This window comes from Pagrus pagrus (genome assembly GCF_965226575.1).
Source record: "Pagrus pagrus genome assembly, chromosome: 4".
NCBI classification, from domain to species: Eukaryota; Metazoa; Chordata; class Actinopteri; order Spariformes; family Sparidae; genus Pagrus; species Pagrus pagrus.
This window is the reverse complement of record NC_140188.1, coordinates 11,531,272-11,551,618: the sequence shown is the minus strand read 5'-3', so window position 1 is coordinate 11,551,618 and position 20,347 is coordinate 11,531,272. Positions and strand designations below refer to the sequence as shown.

The following is a 20,347-nucleotide window of genomic DNA, read 5'->3' as shown; positions in this document are numbered from 1 at the left end:
ATTAACCCCATAAACACGCACTGGGATCATCTTTGTCTGCACAGGTTGACCTAGATAACTTCATATCTGCAGTGTAAGTGCACAAAAAGCGCCGACGGGACAACACAATCTGGTTTTTATTTATATTAACGATGCAACAAAAAAAATACAAATCCAAATAAATAATAAAAGTATAATAATTTTCTAATAAGTGTTAGATGTTGCACAGAGAAAACACGTTTAAGTAACAGGCACCAGTGAAGGAGTGACCACTGGCTGTGTGACAGATGCACCGGAGCTCTCATCTTGTAAACTGTGAAGTCATGGAGCTACTTGAAGACGGATGACGCCCCCATTACCACAAATTGGCCAATAGGAGTTGAGAGGCAGAGTTGTCCTCCTGGCCGCCATTAAAGAATTCAATCCATGAACTGAAATAATGGAAATCTGCAGGACCCATGGATCAGGCAGAGGAAAAGTAGCCGATGAGTAGCCTCGCCGATTTGGCATTTCGTCCGTTTTGAGAGTAGTTTTACTATGACGGAGCGCTGTGATGGTTTTAGCGGAAAGGAGGGCGGTGTAGCTAATTGTTTTATTTAGCTAGCAAGCTAGCGTTGGTTGGAGCTCTGGTATGTTAGCTTTTGTGCTAGCAGGCTAGGAGAGATCAGGGGGAGGGGAGAGTTCCTTTGCTTTGAAATTGTTTCAGATCAGCTAGCTGGCATTAGCATTAGCACACCAGGGACTAAGCTTTTGGGGTGAAGTTTTTTTTTTTAGTTTTCAAGCTCGGATTTGTTTTTTATTGCGCATCCAACTTTTCTGCTGTTTGATTCAGCGTTAGTCCAGGTCATGTTAACGTTGACTATTAGACGTTGAGGTAATGTAGCAGCAAGCTTGCGGCTAACCAGATCAGACAATACATTTCAAATAGGATTGATGAATCGAATAGCTAGAAGCTTACAGTTGACGCTATCTGGCTGCCTGTCTAACGTTAGCTTAGCTACCGGGCTAGCGGCGGCTAGCGCCGGTTAGAAGTTGTCTGGTTGACTAGCGGTGGTGGCTAGCGGTAGCTAGCAAGTTGGTCAGCGCTTTAACGGGATAATTACAACTGAACATCGCTTCGCCAGCGAGTTAAGAAGATCAGCTATTGCCCCCGATGGTGATTGAGACAATGGACTTTAACGTTACAACCACGCAGTGAAAGGATGAGTTCGTGCTTTGTACCAAACGGGGCCAGTTTGGAGGATTGCCACTCCAACCTCTTCTGCCTGGTAAGTCTCTGTGCTCTCTGCGCTAGCTAGCGTTAGCTTTGATACTGAGAGGCCAGAAAGCCATTTTGGCTAATCAGGCAACAAGCTTTGTAACGTCAGTTGCAGACTGGCGTGAAGGCATCGGGCCTGCAACTTGCACATCGTTATCTAACGTTAGCTAACTTTCATAACAGAGACAACACACGCTGCAGGTTTATTTTATTGAAGGGTTTCTCACGAATATGGTGTAATTGTGTGTTTACACTGCTTTGGTGACAGAAATACCCTGCTAGCATTAACGTTAGTTACAGGATGGTAACAGGTCAGGCTAACAGGGGAATTACTGGAAACATGTCACAAACATCCTGTTTTACTTCGATTAAAGTGACACTGCAATATAAAAAGATAAACAAATTGCAAGATAAGTCTAATAGTGTCTGTTTAAAATTCTGCCAACTACTCTGTGTTTAGACTGAGTTGCAGTGGTGCGTCACTAGTTGTTAATGACTGGTGAGTAAATGACTGCATGACAGTTATTTTCAGGCATGATTGTGGTGTCACATGTACAACAAAGTGCTGCAAAAACTTTCCAACATGTCAGCACATCTCAGATGTCAACTTTCTCTTATTGAAAGTTATTCTCTGTATGACTGGACGCACACTACTTTATGTGCAGAGGAAGAAAGCCCCTCAACCACTGAGTCCCGCAGTCAGTAACAGATGACCGCTGATCGATGATTAATTCTCGTATTGTTTTTCTCCTCCTCTTCAGGCCGATTTGACTGGAATTAAATGGCGGCGTTTTGTGTGGCAAGGACCCACCTCCTCGCCCATCCTATTCCCTGTGACTGAGGAGGACCCTATCCTGTGTAGTTTCAGCCGATGCCTGGCGGCAGATGTGCTGAGTGTGTGGAGAAGGCACCACACCCCGGGTCGCAGAGAGCTCTGGCTTTTCTGGTGGGGGGACGACCCCAGTTTTGCCGAGCTCATCCACAATGAACTCTCGAGTAAGTGCGCTCGACATCACCTCGAACATTGACACGTTTTCCGCAGGCTCAACACGACACATTTGAATTCTCACAATATCACAGCAGGTTAAACTAAAATACACTTTATTACCCAGTATAAATAACAACACTGTTCGTGTGCACTCTGTACAGTCTGAACAGGAGGTTCAGTGCTCTAGGTGTTGAAGTCAGATGAAAAAGACTGTAATCGTTGCTCTTATTACTTTCTAGACCTGCTGCGCTGACAGAGGGTTGCAGGCAAAATCGGTCCATTTGTGGAAACTCTGTTCATGTTTAAACACGTTTGATGTTAGATGCCGATGCCAGCCATTTTAACTGCAGCAAAGAGTTCTAATGCAGTTTTAATGATACAAAGTCTGATGATAATAAGTTATGATAGACCGACCGATTTGTGGCTAACGGGTCTTTTAAAGTCTCTAAAGCCTCGTGGAATCTGTTGGCTCACGGCCACCGAGGTACAGACTTGTATGGCAGCGTAAGAACAAGCTGTTGTGCATCACAGTCACCTGGAAAAGTCCTGACTTTGGAGGAAGGGTTCATTCGAGCTTTGTTGAAGGTATACTAGGCAGGATTTTCCTGAAGAAAAAATGTGTAGACTCAAACACAAGTGTGTTGTGGTGTCTGGATCTGCAGAGGCCCTTCCCTCGTCCTGTATTTTCTTGTTTTGTTAGTATTTCGCTGTGCTCAGGATGTTTTTTGATGTCCATCATTCTGGAGGAACATGGTTGATTGTTGAGTCTCACTCACGGGTCATTAACTACCAGTGTTTGTAAACCAAACCGTTGTTTGATGAGACTCAAGAATCAACCACCTTCTTCCAGAATCGCTTGCTGCGCCTGTGTTTACAATCAGTGGCCGGCAATCCTGCGAAGTATGCCTTTTAATAATCGCGAGTGCGATTCAGGACTGATCACAGTGTTTCACTTTGGTTGTTAATTTTCTGTTAATCTTAACAGTTCAGGGACTTTTTGCATCTTGTTATTGCTTGATAACTAATAATGGATGAACTCCCTACAGTAGGGTCAAAAAGTCTGAGACCACTGGACAAAATATTTTTGAAATACTTTTTTTTTTTTTTTTTCATTTCGAGCTCCACAAGTTTGTCATATCATGCCTGGATAAACTTGTGGAGTCCATGCTGGCTCAAGTACATGCTGTCATTAAAGCAAAAAGTGCACATACCAAATACCAAGATATTCTGAAATACATTGTCAAATATTCAACTTTTCTCTTACGTTGTTAAGCTGATATTATCATTTGTAATGAAAAAATAGTTTTAAATCCCAAAAATGTAACTAGTGGTCTCAGACTTTTTGACTGTACTGTATATGTGTCGAACACAGTAGGCATACAAGTATCAGGGTTGTTTGTTGAAAGCATCTGGTTTAACATGTCCGCCTTGTTTCCAGGTGAGGAGGATGGCGAGTGGGAGAGCGGCCTGTCCTACGAGTGTCGGACGCTCCTGTTCAAGGCCATCCACAACCTGCTGGAGCGCTGCCTCATGAACCGCAGCTTTGTCCGCATCGGCAAGTGGTTCGTAAAGCCATACCAAAAGGAGGAGAAGACCATTAATAAGAGGTACGTCCTGCTTTAGCAAAGTTACATGACATGCCGTAAATGGTCAAATTAAAAGCCCACACTCAGCTAACGGTCGGGTCAGAAGTTAAACTTTGGGTGCCTTCTGTCTGAATGCACGGGAATCGCCCGAGACTCCACCTGTTGTATTAGCACAACAACACAGTCGTGCTACACTCAGCTGTCTTCTTACTCACCGCTGACTGATGCTACTGTTAATGAATCTCAACCTCTTCCAGGAAAAATGAAGAGATTATGCTTCCAAGGAGCAGAATGTCTTGAATTGTACTCATGCTGCTCAAGCTTTGCAGCATGTGGAGGCTGGCTATTACAGTTGTCTTTATAAAGAGATGGATTACAGTGAAACGTGACACATTTGTTGCGTTGCGCTTGTTGAAGACGGATGATTATGTGTGTTGTACATGTGCGTTCTGCCTCGTTGGGCAGAGGTCCACACTGTTAGACTTCTCATAACAATTCCTGGCCTCTGACGGCCTTTTAATGGTCAAAATTCCCATTTGGGATTCAACTGGAGAAATTGTGCTCACAGCTGTATTGTTTCAACTCTGTTGGTCTCAGATGATGGCTGTTTCTGGGAACGAGGCATCATCTACTAAAGAGGAAAAATGGCTTGAACAAATACACACAAGGCTTTGCTTAAGCTGTGTAACAGTGACGCAAGAGCGTTCACTACCTGATGCTCTGATTTAACAACTGTTCTTGGTATTCTTGAGTTAGTTTGGACTCGATTGATAAAGTTAACAATCTTGATACCTAGCACGTTGGAGAACTGTTGCACCTCTAGAGCGGCACTCGGTACCTCCGCCATGGCCCCCTTAAATTCAATCAAGCCTAATCCAATATCAAACAAAACACATTTCAATACGCTACATACAGATTTTTCTTTGAATCCGTGTCAATTTGTACTCACTCATAGATACCAGCCACCTGTTTTTAGCCGTTATTTCCTGAGAAATAAGGGGATTTTCCTTGTTTGTTCCACAATGTTAAAGCTGAGTGAGAAAAAAGTCCTGGATATGCTCTAAAAGTTTATGGGCTCTATTCTGGGCTGAGACCCATCCTTTGTCCAAGTTTCATGGAAATCCTGTTCAGTAGTTTTTTGTGTAATCACAAGGGATTTGTTCACCAACCAACAAACAAACAAACAATCGGACACAGGCGAAAACAGAGTGTATATCCCCCCTCCAAAAAAAAGTTTTTCAGCTTGAACTTTAAATATGTTTTCTTTGGACTGTATTCAGTTGAAATGAATCATTGCATTCTCTCCTTATTCACAGTATCATGGTTGTACAAGTAGATCCGAGTTGTTTTGACTCACCAAAGTCGCTGCAGTTCCCAGAGAACGTGTTGATTCCTGGTATGAAATCAGATAATGCTGTGATGGAGCATGACGGGATTATTACTGTTTTAATGTAATGGCACAATCAGCCTGACACATTCTCACCTGTTTTAATGGCAGCATGTTGCATAATTTCTACATCAGTTTAGACAGTTCGGCTAGGCTATTAATAGAGCACCACTTCCAGGGTAATGTTTAATGTCCACCTCCACTTTCTCCCCACTGCACGGCAGAGCTGCTCTGTGTTGTTGTTGTAGAAATACAAGCTTGAGGTGAACCAGCGGCGGCACATAAATAACTGTCTGGTTCAGAGAGGGGTTCTGTGCAGCTGCGTTTCCTTACCTCTCGCACATAACATAACGGCGGTGACATAGATTTAGCGTCGCCCTTGCCCTCGAATGAGGGGGGCTGCCGGTGTATCCTGGAGTTCCCTAACAAGCTAATTCGAGCCTCTGCTTTTTGGCTGCGTTGATCCAAGCTGACTTGTGTTTGATGCACGGCCCCTTGGCTCGGCTCCCTCTGGCAGCTTCGCCAATGCTTTCAGAGAGTTTTAGCAGCTATATAAAAGAGTTGTTGCATGGAGCAGGAGGGGGATTTTCTTGCTCGCTGGTGTCGAGCTTCTGTTTTTGCATAAAGATGTCTACAAGTGTGTGTTGAGGCAGCACCTCTGACAGAAGAGTCTGGCAGCCTCGCTGTCGCCTGCCTGCCCTCTCTGGCTGGTAAACAGGGCAGTCTTTGGAAAATGCTGAGTGTGCACTGTGGTTTTACAGCAACCATGTCAACAAGTACTATTTTAGTGCATTTAGCCGCCTGGCCTTCCAGAAGTAGTTAGAAAATAAATGTGAATATTGTTTTAACAGTGCAGGACTATAATAATCTCCATGTGTATTTTTGACTAGTTTTTTTTTGCCTGTGCGTTGCCAGAAGGTTGATAAAGATTCAGACTTTGGTGAAGCACAGCGTGTGTTATGTGTTACATCTGATCGGAGGTGTCAACAGGCTGTAATGTCTCAGTGAAAGCAACAGTTGTCACCTGAAAGCTTGATATGGATCAAATATGCGAGGAATTGCTCTTCTCGCATCGTCTCTACCAGTTTTCGATCCTCTCTTTCCCTCTTGAGTAATTCCTAACAATGATGGAGAGTACACTGATAGCCTCATTAGTCAGCCTGGGTACAAATGTCTCTAAACATTACAATGCCTCTTTTTTCGCAGCGAGCACCTGTCCTGTGCGTTCACCTTCTTCGTGCACGGCGACAGCAACGTGTGCACGAGCGTGGAGATCGCTCAACATCAGCCTCTCCAGCGACTGAGCGAGGAGCACCTGAGCCTCGCCCAGCAGAGCTCCAGCCCCTTGCAAGGTAGGCCCAAGTCTTTTTATAACACAGTTTCCTTTTGGTTTATTAGTGGCGTGTTCCTACATAAGTATCCTCTCTGCTCTGCAGTCATCCTGAGCCCATACGGCTTGAACGGGACCCTCACCGGGCAGGCTTTTAAGATGTCAGACCACCCAACTCAGAAGCTCATAGAGGAGTGGAGGCAGTTTTATCCCATCAGCCCCAATCCCAAGCAGGTCAAGGAGGAAGACAAGATGGAGGATTCGGACTGGGAGGACGACTCACTGGCAGCTGTGGAGGTCCTTGTCGGTAAGAGACCATAATGTTGATGATTGTTGTGTCAAACTTTGTATGTTTGATACATTTTAAAGAATAATTTCAGTGATGCTCCTACCCTTAAATTGTTGATTCATTTGATAAATAATCGCCTGTTTGGTTGCAGCGGGTGTAAGGATGGTTTACCCTTCCTGCCTGGTGCTTCTCCCCCTGTCGGATCTCCCTGCCGTGGTCCCTCAGGGCTCAGCCAACACCTCAGGAAGCCTGTGTGGTGCTCAGCAGGGCCAGGCGGCCCACAGAGATCCTGCCATGTCCTCTGTCACTCTGACTCCTCCGACGTCACCGGAGGAGGCTCAGACTGGTGAGACTTGGAGCTGCACGATGAGAAAACTTACACATTTGTCAGCCTGAAATGCTGCATACTAAGAGTGTGTTGCACTTTCTTTGTCTTACAGATTATCAGCCTGCCCAGAGGTGGCTCAAGTTGTCCTCTGCATCCGATGGCTACAGCTCTAACAACACTCTGCATGGGGGGAAAATCCCTCGCAGACTGGCCAGCCAGATGGTGGAGTCTGTGTGGCAGGAGTATAACATTAACCGTACAGGGCACAAGTATGTTTATCACGTCTCTTCCTCAAAATTAGCATTGCCAGTCAAAGAAGTGCCTCCATGCTGACTGAAATGCGAATCTTCCCTTTTTAATAGGAGGAAGTTTACAACCTTGACCAATGGCACCTGTGAGGATGAGTTGGACAAGACTGGACTTTGGGATTTCGTGGAGCCCACTCACAGGCCGCATTGCAACTGCTCAAGGTAAGCTGAATGATGCATTCACAAGGGATTTTTGTTTATAGTAAAGAAAGTATCTCATTAGTATTGTTTCCGTTTTCACGTAGACATAAGAATCAGAAGCAGCGATCCAGCAGCACCTCAGGACACCTGCCTTCATCAGGCCAGCCTGCCCAGCCGGCCCCCAAGCACAAGCTGGGCGAGAAGCTGGAAAAGGGCGAGAAGCAGCAGAAGAGGCCGCAGACGCCGTTTCACCACCGCAACTCTGTGAGCGAGGAGCAGTCGCTGGAGCCGCAGTCTCAGAGGCTTTGTTTAAGATCGCAGGAGGAGGGCTCGTATCCCAGCCTGCACCACGTCGACACGGTGCCCTCCAAAGCCCCCACGCTGCACACGCACGGCCCCCCCGCAGACCTTGTCGGATCCCCGCCCCCGCCTCCTCTCAGCCCACACCCCTGCGACCATGTAGAAGGTGACATGACTCCAGGTGGCATGAAGAACTCCTCCACGCCGATCCACCAACCGTTCTACCCGCCGTCAGTGGAGCCCTGTCTGCTGCCACAGAAGGGCTCGTCTGAGGAGACTCCGCTGGAGAACATGCCCATGCCTCTGCCCTTCCCCCCAGCCTACAGCGAAACCTTGGAGCCCACCGTCTTTGTGGGCTCAGCCATCAACCCCAATGAAGACTCCACCCACAACCCCTGGAAGTATTTCAACCTGCCCAGGAAGAAGGCCACCAACTTCCTGACACCAGCGTTACCTGTGGATAAAATCCGAAATGATGATTCTGGGGGATCAGAAAGTGTCGTGTCCATCACTGAGTACGTATTTCATCACTCATCATCAGCTGCATTGAAGCAAAATATAGCTTGCCTGCATCTTTTTTAAGCATCTGTGTACAATCGCTTTCCTCTCAGGGTGATGTCGGGCTCCACGCATCCGCTGAAGGTGTCCCAGGAGCTGGTCAAGACTTACGCCCAGCGGAGAAACAGCCATCTTGTCTCCGCCACAGGAGATGGAGAACACAGCGAGGAGCCAGATCCTTACGCCTTTGTTGAGGGAGACGAGGAGTTTAGCTTCACCGAGAAGAAGGACAAGGCCGGAGCTGACAGAGAGGGCAACAAGAAACACAAGGTGGGTTGATTAAAGATCGTGGGAGTTCTCGCTGACATCTGCTTCTGCTTCCTAGTAAAGTACTTACTGGAACCTGGGATTTTAAGCACATTTTATGTGCGCTTGGACGAAAAGAGTTGTGTGTTCCTGAGTGAGTGATGAAGTGATGATTTTAAAGTCACATAACAGAGTCAGGTTTATGTCCTATCAGTCTTTTTGCTACATTGTGGTATCAGTATCAGAGTGTGAACAGCAATAATAAGCGCTGTTGAATGTATTCGCTCTGACCAAAGTTTGCTTGGTGACACAGTATCAAAAAGTGTCTGGTACCAAAAGTCGGCATCGAATTGTCTTGTCAACTTACTCCATCGTCTGGCAAAATTATATAGAATCCTATTTTTCTGCAGCTAGGGCAACTAATGATTATTTTCATTGTCAATTATTTTCTCGATTAGTCAATTAGTTGTATGGTCTATAAAATGTCAAGAAATGGGGGGGATTTGTCAATCAGTGTTTCCCAAAGCCAGAGGGGACATCCTCAGGTGTCTTGTCAACCCAAAGATATTCAGTCCTGTCAGAGAGGAGTAAAGAAACCAGAAAAAAAAATCACATTTATAAAGCTGGAATCAGGGTTTTCAATTTTCTCCTTCAAAAAGAAAAAAGAATTACTTAAACCGATTAATCAATAATCCAAAAAGTCTGCGAATAATTTTATTAACTTAATAATTAAAATAACTTTTAACATTTTAGAAAGTTTGGCTTATGGTTTCAAGAAGTTTGGTGTAAAATGAAAAAGAGAAGGTTATTTTGGTATCAGTACTGAAACACGGGCATCTGTTCTTTCTTACTAGTAATGAAACGTTTTCAAACAGTTCCCAGCTGTGGCCATTCTCCAGGGTGTTTCTTAGAGCTACAGTTTAACACCAAAGTCCATGTTGGGATGTAGGGTTCTGCAAACAAAACAAAATTTTATCACAGCAGATAAACGTTTGTTTGTTTTGGACAATCCTTGTAATCACTTAACCATGCCATGGGGAGTTTTATTGGAAAACAAACAAATGTGTTTATACTCAGGTGCAGGTGCAACTTGTGCATGTGTGTGGTGGCCCACTCATAAAAAATACCTAAAGTTACCTTTAACATGTAGAGATTTTCAGAATAAATTGGATGACCAGAGCTTTGTATGTCAGTAAAACTGTTGGCAGTTTTCTTCTGAGATTACAATAACTCCTGCAAATTTTTTCTTTTTTCAACCCAGGGGGACGAAGGAGCTGGATCTTCAGCAGAAGGTGAGAACACCTTCCTTTTCTCTGTGTAGCCCCTAAGTTTGACATTTAATTCGATAAAATGTTTGGAGTTTGGCGTCTTGTTCAAGCGCTCCTCTCCACTTTGTTTTGCGGTGCAGATGGTCAGGGTCCATCCGGTAATAAACCTTTAGCCTCGACCAGCCTTATCCACGAGAACGACTTGGCGGTGTCCTACAGCGATCTGGATAAAATCTTCAACTCGGATGAAGATGAGCTAGCGGTGAGTCCATCAGTGTGGTGAATTAAATTGTTGGCCCAAACTTTGCTTGGGAACTGCTGCTGATTTAAGCCTGTTGAAAACTGACACTGAAGATGTACTGAGTAGTTTTCTTTTTCCGTGTCCGTACAGCCTGGATCCAAAAGAGCTGGAGTTGGTGCAGAGGACAAGTTTGGCTGTAAAGACTCAAAAGCAGCCACGTTGGACCCTCTGTCTTGCATAAGTAAGAAGACTAAGCATCAGTTAATCAATGTGCATCGTCACTTTTATACGCACGTTGTTTCAAGAGATTTAACAACCCCTTGTTTCTCCAGGCTCAGCAGATCTGCACCAGATGTTTCCCACTCCGCCCTCCCTGGAGCAGCAGGGATACTCTCCCATGAACTCCGGCAGCAAGGATAGCCTAGAAGCAGGGGCGGGCCTCACCCTGTTGGACGGCAGCCAGCTCAACAACCACTTCAAGATGGAGGTGGAGGAGGGATTCTGCAGCCCGAAGCCATCTGAAATAAAGGTACGACATGTCGAACACCTGCCAAGTGTGGAGCGGGTGGAAAATGTTGCTACATTAGTGTTGCTCACCACTTCTTACTTTGCCTTCAGGACTTCTCCTTCGTGTACAAGCCCGAGACGAGTCAGTTGTTCATCGGCTGTTCCATGTACGCCCCCCTGAAGACGCTACCCAGCCAGTGTCTGTTGCCTATCAAACTGCCAGAAGACTGTGTGTACACGCCCAGCTGGACCATGGGCAAAATGGAACTGATACCCCCGGTGACAAATGTCAACCTCCTCACCAAAGACAGGTTGGTACATTTAGCGTCAACAGTGGGTCAGTGCTGTCCTTCATTAGCAGATGGTGGTCCTCCGAAGATGGTCGGTTTATGTCAGAACCGTGTGAAAGGGACCATTATGGGATGAGTGCCAGTTTATAGATGCCGGGGCTGTTAAAGTAGATTTTCAGTTTTTACCTCAGCTCTGGATAATCACGTGGCATTCAGTTGTAGATGTTGCCATGAAACAACTAGTTTGTTATTTTTGTTTTGTTTTTTTGAGTAAATATTTGGTTATGAAAAGTAGGATGACTGAAATAAGCAAAAGAATTTAAGAAAAAGGTCTTGCATTCAACGCTGCCGCTACATAATGACTTTTATACACACTAACAAAACAAACAACCACAACATGAATAATTTTTGTATCTCTGTCCATCTCTCCCAACAGTAACGTCCCCAGTGTGGAGCCAGACTACAGCCAGACCTACACCCCTCAGACCCACACCCCCTTCATGTCCAGCAGCGCCCCTCCCAGCAACAGCGGCACCGGCATCCTGCCCTCCCCGGCCACGCCGCGCTTCTCTGTGCCCACGCCTCGCACCCCACGCACTCCACGGACGCCCCGCGGCCCTTCAAGCGTCCAGGGCTCCCTCAAGTACGACAACTCTGACCTTTACTCGCCCGCCTCCACTCCCTCCACCTGCCGACCGCTCAGCTCCGTCGAGCCGGCCACCGTGCCCTCCATCCCCGAGGCTCACAGCCTCTACGTCACCCTCATCCTCTCTGAGTCAGTCATGAACCTCTACAAGGACTGCAACTTTGAGAGCTGCTGCGTGTGCGTCTGCAACATGAACATCAGAGGAGCAGACGTGGGCGTGTACCTCAAGGACAACGGCGAGGCTCAGTACCCCTGCACTTGCGGGTTCAGCGCCGTCTCCAATCGACGCTTCGGCCAGTTGGCCGGATTGTTTCTGGAAGACGAACTTGACGTGGTGGGACGGGGCTCAGACTCCAGTCGAGACACGGAGCGGTGTTTCGAAGAGCTGCGAGCGTCCACGGCGCACAAAGCTGGCGGCCTGATGGAGAAACCTCCAGATGAGCTCATCCTGCTGCTGCAGGACCAGTGCACCAACCCTTTCGCCCCGATGGCAGGCGTGGAGTACACCAAGCCGAGCTCAGCCACCAGCTCATTTTTGAGGGTGGAGGAGAGAGACTGTTACAATGACTGCTACATGGCACTTGAGCACGGCCGGCAGTTCATGGACAATATGTCAGGAGGCAAAGTAGATGAAACACTAGTGAAAAGCACCTGTCTTCATCAGTGGCCAAAATGCAAATGTAAGTATTTTTGTATCATTGTGTCTAACTACAAGATTATTTTCCTCACTTTTCATTCCTGACCTCAAGCATGTTCAAGTTAAGACTTCTTTCTCTTTGTTCTTCCTCCTGCAGCAGCAGACATGAGCAAGCTGTTCTCTCAGGATGTCCTGCGGGTGTTGTTGTCCCTCCAGCCTGTGCTGCAGGACACCATTCAGAAGAAGAGGAGCGTGCGCTCGTGGGGCGTTCAGGGACCGCTCACCTGGCAACAGTTCCACAAGATGGCCGGGAGGGGATCATATGGTACGTGGAAATTGTTTGTGCCTCATCATGCTTATCTCTAACAAATTTAGAGAGCAGTTTGTGGAATATTGTTGAACCTCTGTCCTCTTTTTGTCACCACAGGTACAGATGAGTCTCCCGAGCCTCTGCCCATCCCCACCTTTTTGGTCGGTTATGAATACGATTTTGTGGTGCTGTCTCCTTTCGGGTTGCCCTACTGGGAGAAGCTTCTCCTGGATCCTTTTGGCTCCCAGAGAGATGTGGGATACGTCGTCATCTGCCCAGAAAACGAAGCTCTGCTCGGCAAAGCGAAGACCTTCTTCAAAGATCTGAGTGCTATGTACGAGGTATGCACCCGGTGGATAAAACTTGTCCTTCTTGTCGCGACATGCCCACGAAAACAGTTTCCCACTCTTGTGAAATGATTCACACTGTTTCATTTTCGCATTCACTCCCCATTTCTTGACAGGCATGCCAGCTGGGACAACACAGGCCCATCTGTAAGAGTCACCCAGAGGGCGTATTGAAGGTCGGCACCACAGAAGGAAGGAGCTTGACAGAGCAGCCCCTTAGTGACTGGTTCCTTAAGATGGCTGCCAGAGACGGAAACAATGAAGCCTTTAATAAGCTCAAACTCTTTGCTCAAGTGTGCCGCTATGATCTAGGTAACATTTTTAATTTTAATACCCATCGTTTAAGTTTCATGTGGTTTGTAAAAATGATAATTGATCATTATTTTTCTCTTTTTCAGCTCCATACCTGTCAGAGCAGTCTTTAGACGGCTCTCTGTTGTCCCAGCGCAGCCCCGTTGTGGCCTCTTCCTCCTCTTCCCAGACCTCCAGCTCTTCCAGCACCTCCTCAGGACCCCAGAGCACCAACACTACCAGCTCCAGCACCAGCTCTGCCCAGTCGTCCCAGGTCAACAGCACCCCTCCCTCGTCCTCCTCAGGCTCCCAGACTATCGGGGGAATGGCCGCAGCCAAGCCAAGCTCCTACTCGCCATTTGGGACGGCAGGCTTGCAGGGCAACATGTCTCAGAATGGACCGCAGTCAAACTCGCAGGGTGCAGGGGGGCTGGCGGAGAACGGACCCTCTGCCAACCAGCCTCAAGTGCCCGCAGAGGCGCCGGAGAGGTGAGAGCCAATTAATCATCTAGACAGAGAGATTGTGTCTTTTGTTTCACAGCTCTGAGAAGCATTTTGTTTTAATACTATTTACTGACAAAGCCGTCGCTCTGATGCATTTTTTTTGCTAATGAAACATTTGATATCTCAGTAAACACTTACCAATGTAAAAGTATAGTCACACCAAGCCAACCCTGAGTCGGCGTGCATGTACTCGTACAGCGGAGTCTTTTAACACCATAAAGACGCTGTCTCAGTTTTTAAGCTGCGACTGACGCTGCAGTCCACAACTGAGGGGATGCGAGATGTCTTACATGCTTTTCATCCAGTGGCGCACGTGTGAATTCAACACATGAGCATAAGAGCAAAGCCGGTCACTGCTTTTTATGGCGGCAGTGCTGTGAGGCAGCTCGAAGACTGAAAGGATGCAAAAGATGATGAAGGATAACGATGACTTCGATAAAGTTTTTAATGTTAAAAGAGTGTAAGATAAATGGGGCAAAGGATAAGATCAATTTTGGGGTTAAACGTGGCTTTATGACACTGTAGAGTTCAGCTCATCAGTGTTGTTTCGATTGTTTTACTTTTGTCTTGTTTAATTTCATTAAACTTAAGACATTTCTTAGCCAGTTCATGTTTTCTTCTGAGTAGCTAATCTCCAGTATTTATGCGTTCTACATACATAAAATACTTATTTACTGAGTACTACATCCTATTATTATTCTGCTGAATAGGGGTGGGAATCAGAGTACGTGCCAATATTCCAGTGTGCCACATGTTTGAATAAAAATATTGATATTTGGCGCCAGCATAGCAATTATCAATATGAAATCTGTCACTTTGTCATTCAGCTTCATTGAGCTGAAAGAATATATTTCATCATAAATTCCCTTTCTATGTCTTTAGGAGTAACTGTGGTATGATTCTGATTGTGTGGGGACCTCTGGCTCATCTGTGTTGTATTCAAGTATAAATCTTTGTCTTTTCTCATCAGCACAATGGAGAGAGACAAAGTGGGGAAGCCGACAGACGGGGAGTCCCACGCTGTGTCCTTCCCGCCTGCCATCGTGGTGTACATCGTCGACCCGTTCAGCTACGAGGACGCGGACAGAGAGGTCCACTCCAGCGCCTACACGCTGGGCCTACTGCGCTGCTACATGGAGATGCTCCAGTTCCTGCCCGCTCGCATCAGAAACGCTGTCTCAGTGCAGGTACAGGCCAGCGTCACAGTCTCAGTGTTTTCATTGTTTGTTTACTTCATAATTGAGTCTACTGCAGTATCAGTAGAGTGACCGTTTAAGATCACACAGTTGCTGATGAGCTGTGATTGTTGTCGTCTTTGCCAGTTTAGTTCCTGCAGAGCAGGTTAGCAGCAGCCACAAAGGGAGGTGAGAAAGAGCAGGGGACTCATTAGCAGACACTAATAGAGGTGTTAACTTCCACACCTGTGATGTAGTGACACAAGATTGCGTCAACATGCCAGAGGGAATATTGAAGCAGTGGAGGTGTGAATGTTGTAATGGTTCCAGCGTCACTTACAGCAGGTTTAATATCCGTCTACTCATCGTTTGTTACTGTATATTCTCTCTTTTCATATTAAGCCTTTAGAATACGATAAATACTTGATTTGATTTTTGATAGCCATTAATTACAACATGCATGCTGCTGCCTGTAAATGCAGTACGTTTTTACCTTGAACTCAGACTCACATTATTTGTTTATTCGGCTTCTCAAACATTGCTTTGAATTTAGAAAGCAAATATTTAAGGGATACTTTAAATAAAACAAACAATAAAAACACTTTTTCACCCAAGGTTTCGTTCTTGTAAATTCGTGACTTTAATCTCAGAATCTTTGAGGTTTTTTTCTCATAAATTTACAACATGAAACTCATAAATCTTAATATTCTCAGAATATAAAATGAAAGTAGATAATCGTTTTATTAGTCCCATAACAGGGAAATTTGCATTGTTACAGTAAAAAAGCAAGATATGAACAAGAGGAAATAAAACTTTAAGAACAAACTCAACAGTTGAATTTTTACCATTGCACATAGGAATTACACTTGGGAATATTGAAATGACCCCCCTCCCCCATCTCCATAATTTTAGCCCTTTATATGCTGTCATACAAACAAGCCAATTTTACTGAAACTAAAAGGCTAGTACAGAGCAACCACAGATGTGTACATATGAAGAACAAACACAAACTGAAAAGTCAGCTTTCTAGATCAGAGCCCAACAAATGCGTAATCACAGCCCTGTCTAAAGTTACACACTGTTATCTTTTTCTTCTCAGATTGTTCCCTGCCAGTATCTGCTGCAGCCGGTGCACAGCGGGGAGCGTCACGTCTACGGTCAGCACCTCAAGTCGCTGGCCTTCTCCGTGTTCACTCAGTGTCGTCGGCCTCTGCCCAACTCCACAAACTTCAAGGCTCTGACGGGCTTCGGCCCCGGTCTCGCCATCGACATGGCACTAAAGAACCCAGAGGTGACTGCTTGTAATTCTTGAAAAAGGACACAGTCAGACATTGTGTTGTCTCTCTTCTAAACTAACACTTTTCTGTCCGTGCAGAGGCCCGAGTGTCTACGTTTGTACACGCCGCCCTTCATTTTGGCTCCCGTGAAAGACAAGCAGACGGAGCTCGGGGAAACGTTCGGTGAGGCATCGCAGAAGTACAACGTCCTGTTTGTCGGCTACTGTCTGTCCCACGACCAGCGCTGGCTGCTGGCCTCCTGCACCGACCAGCACGGGGAACTGTTGGAGACCTGCATCATTAGTATCGATGTCCCCAACAGGTACGTGCATTCGCGTACAGAAATAAAAACATGCAGCAGGCCCACAGGATCCCTACTCTATATTTAAAGTCCATGTGTTGTGTGTGTTTCAGGGCTCGCAGGAAAAAGGGCTCAGCCAGGCGAGTGGGTCTGCAGAAGCTGTGGGAGTGGTGTCTCGGCCTGGTGCAGGTGACATCTCTGCCGTGGAGGGTGGTCATTGGACGGCTCGGTAGAATGGGTCATGGCGAGCTGAGAGGTATACACACACACACCTGCAGAACATGTGGATGTGTAGACGTGCATGAACACACACACTGATGTGCTCTCATCTTCTCCCAGACTGGAGTATTCTCCTGAGCAGGAGGAACCTGCAGTCTCTCAGTAAACGTCTGAAGGAGACATGCAAGCTGTGCGGCATCTCTGCTGCTGACACTCCCAGCATCCTTAGCGCCTGTCTGGTCGCCATGGAGCCCCAGGGTTCCTTTGTCATCATGCCAGGTAAAAGAGAAAAGTAACATGGTTATTTTAAAGTTGTAACAGGAAAGGTTGCAAGACTCCAGATCCGATGGTTCCTCTGTCTTGTCTCTGCAGATTCTGTGTCGACGGGTTCAGTGTTTGGTCGCAGCACCACACTCAACATGCAGACATCGCAGCTGAGCACACCTCAGGACACATCCTGCACACACATCCTGGTGTTTCCCACCTCAGCCATGGTGCAGGTCAACACTAACACCACAGAGCCCATCGACATCAACTTCAACCCCATAAATCCTGGTACGTCTCAAGATACTGAAGGGATGCTGTTCTGTAAGAGAGACGCTCAATCAAAGTCAAACCCTGAGCTCTCTGCATGTTTTTCTCTCTGCAGATGGATCTGATGGAATGGGAATCTTTGACCTGTTTGACAACGACATGGTGGATCCAGACCTCATCAACATCCTGCCCAACTCCCCCACGACCTCTCCCGTTCACTCTCCTGGCTCCCACTACCACCAGGGGGGAGATGGAAGCAAGGTTAGTCATCTTTTAATAACTCAACGATTAAAAATTCAGTTTTAGATAATTATAGTCAACTTCATTTACATAGAACTTTTCTTAAAAAGGTTACAAAGTGCTGACCAAAAAGAAGTCAAAAGTCTGATCACACTTTGTCACTAATTGTGACCTGAGAGCAAACCAGCACGGCTCCATCCACAGATGTCATTGGTCTAGAGCAGAGGTGCACAAACTTAATGGTGGTCCACACGACAAAAGCAAACACATTGTATTGTATTGTTAAGGCACAAAGTGCTACTAGGATCCCGAGTTCCTTTTAATTTACAGACTTTCTGCACAAAAGTATCAATCTGCTGGCCCCCCTTAGGCCAGCCCTGGTCGAATGGGTACATACCAAGTCAATAAATTAAAAATGTATTTGGTGAAAGGCATTTAAGGCGAGCAATAAAAATGGCCATTACAGACCATAAAGATTGTTAATCTGCATGGCTGCTATGACAAAGGACCGAGACACAGTTTGACACTTTCAATTCAATGGGAAAGTGAAAGTAAAAGACGTTTTGTTTGAGATGAATCCTGATGTTTGAAACAGCATTAAAACTTTAACCCGACAGCAAAACTTAACCTATAAAACAAGAATTGGTCGATGAATTTAACTAAGTTTAGCCGTAAACAGAATATAAATCAGATAAAATGGCAAAAAATAAGGTAGAAATCCCAAATCTTTTAAAATCCAAAACTCATGTTGTAGAAAACAAGTCTTGTTCTGTTCATTAATTCTGTCGGTGTTGTCCTGCAGGGTCAGAGTGCAGACCGGATGGAGTCCCACGAGGAGGCTCTGAACATCCTGCAGCAGCCGATGGCTCTAGGCTACTTCGTCTCCACCGCCAAGGCCGGACCGCTGCCCGACTGGTTCTGGTCGGCCTGCCCTCAAGCCAAGAACCAGTGCCCGCTCTTCCTCAAGGTACACCAGCACTAAAACATTTATTTTGTAATAGCTTGTTGGAGTGATTCACATTCAATTATGGTTTCAACTAATGCTTATTACCATCAGCGGTTCATGATTAGTTCTGATTATTTCTCTACTTCTTACTCACTTTCCTGAAGCCGAGTGTTACATCTTATTTCTTGTTGTTCTTTTGGGGTTTTTTTGCAGGCAGGGACCAGAGAATTTTATATTTTTGCTTGAAAAAACAGATTTAGACTAAATAAGTTTGAATTTAATTTGTATCTCCATCTTTTCTTTCCTCAGGCCTCTCTGCACCTGCACGTGTCTTCTGTCCAATCAGATGAGCTTCTCCACAGTAAGCACTCCCACCCCCTGGACTCCAACCACACCTCTGATGTGCTCAGGTAAGCTGCTCAGATCAGAAGAGCCTGTTAAAGTACTGTATGATTTAAAATAAACAGAATGACTTGTATTAACTCTGCTGTCTGTCTGCCCTCCACATGATAGATTCGTTCTGGAGCAGTACAACGCCCTCTCCTGGCTGACATGCGACCCTGCCACCCAGGACCGACGCTCCTGTCTGCCCGTTCACTTCGTGGTGCTGACCCAGATGTACAACTTTATCATGAACATGCTCTGAACTCTAAAACGGGATCAAACTGCTGAGATCTGATCAGTCGGAGTCGTGGATTTCCTGCTGCGAAGGATCCCCGACGCTCAAAGGACCTCACACTCCATCAGGGCAAACGTGGAGGAAGCATCCCTGTTCCTCTTCCTCCTTATCCTCCCTGGTGTATCCCACACAACACTGACTGACTGACTGACTGGAAGTTTCCAATCAACCAATCAATCAATCAGATGCCAAGAATCCATTTTAGCGTTTTGGAAGATCAAGGGACGTTTCATAAAGGAGAATAAATTGTCTTTTTAATGACTGTAGATTGCAATCTATGAAATTTTATCTTAATGAAATGCCTGCATATATTATTTATTGTAAGTTTTTAAATGTGGAATTTTTAATGCTTAATATCTTTTATATATTACAAATCCTAGAGGGTGTGTACATCTCACTGTAAAGGAATTGGTTTAAAAAGTGTAATTTTCTCAATTACAACACGGACAAACCTGTTCAAGTGAATTTGCTGTAGATTGCTTTTAGAATATTATTTTTTCAAAGGGTACAGACCTTTTTATTGCCATGCTGTAAAAATGAAGTAAAAAGCTGGCCTGGGCATTTGTGTCCCACCCAATGAGTGGATGAGACTTACCTCTCTGTCTGCTTTGGCTCCAGAGTCTCTCGCACAGTAACTCAATGAGCTCTGAAGAGGAATTAAAAGGTACATTGTCAGATTATATATTTTATATAACAGATTTAGGTAATTGTGTGTGTATATGTGTACATATAATTGTGTGCCGCTACTGATGGTGCAGCTTCTGTTTTAGGAATAAAGTGCGTCTACCTTATCCTCTTTGTTCTGGTTGGCTTGTTTTTGACAGGTTTGAACAGCTTTGGGTAAATAAATATTTCTCTTCTTAAAGAAAAAGAAGTACTCCGGTGATTTAATGTTGCACTTACATACAGATGTTGATGACGGTTCTCAGTCATCCAGGTCATGGTAAAAGTGCTGTATCGTAGAGGGGAGACGTCTTCAAGTAACTGAAACGAGTCCAGTTGCCTACGATATAGCACTTAAAACTTCCTTAAAGAGTTTGAAAGATACACACATACAAATGTATTTTTTTTTTTTTAAATAAACAGGTCAAAAACACAGGAAAGAATGAATTTAAGCTCCAAAAACACTGTATCATCTGTTCATTGTAAAAAGTACCCAAAAGTCACACTTGATAAAAGTAACAATATGGTGTTAACAAATTACTTTGGTAAAAGTCAAAGTCACCCGTAAGAATAG

General features: G+C 45.5%; 1 protein-coding gene across 1 annotated transcript; it reads left to right on the top strand.

Moving 5' to 3' along the window:
* Nucleotides 1-371: 371 nt before the first annotated feature.
* On the top strand, nucleotides 372-19,901 carry LOC311256689 (mediator of RNA polymerase II transcription subunit 13-like). Its single transcript, XM_084351949.1, has 30 exons — nucleotides 372-1,247; nucleotides 1,999-2,233; nucleotides 3,664-3,832; nucleotides 6,405-6,550; nucleotides 6,635-6,835; nucleotides 6,969-7,163; nucleotides 7,258-7,414; nucleotides 7,508-7,615; nucleotides 7,699-8,409; nucleotides 8,506-8,722; nucleotides 9,960-9,990; nucleotides 10,107-10,228; nucleotides 10,358-10,448; nucleotides 10,540-10,736; nucleotides 10,826-11,025; nucleotides 11,441-12,330; nucleotides 12,445-12,612; nucleotides 12,715-12,938; nucleotides 13,061-13,256; nucleotides 13,343-13,724; nucleotides 14,710-14,926; nucleotides 16,014-16,205; nucleotides 16,290-16,513; nucleotides 16,606-16,748; nucleotides 16,832-16,990; nucleotides 17,084-17,266; nucleotides 17,361-17,506; nucleotides 18,288-18,452; nucleotides 18,741-18,841; nucleotides 18,945-19,901. The coding sequence occupies exons 1-30, from the start codon at nucleotides 1,182-1,184 to the stop codon at nucleotides 19,075-19,077; spliced, it is 6,369 nt and encodes a 2,122-aa protein (XP_084208075.1). The 5' UTR covers nucleotides 372-1,181; the 3' UTR covers nucleotides 19,078-19,901.
* The last annotated feature ends 446 nt before the right edge of the window (nucleotides 19,902-20,347 follow it).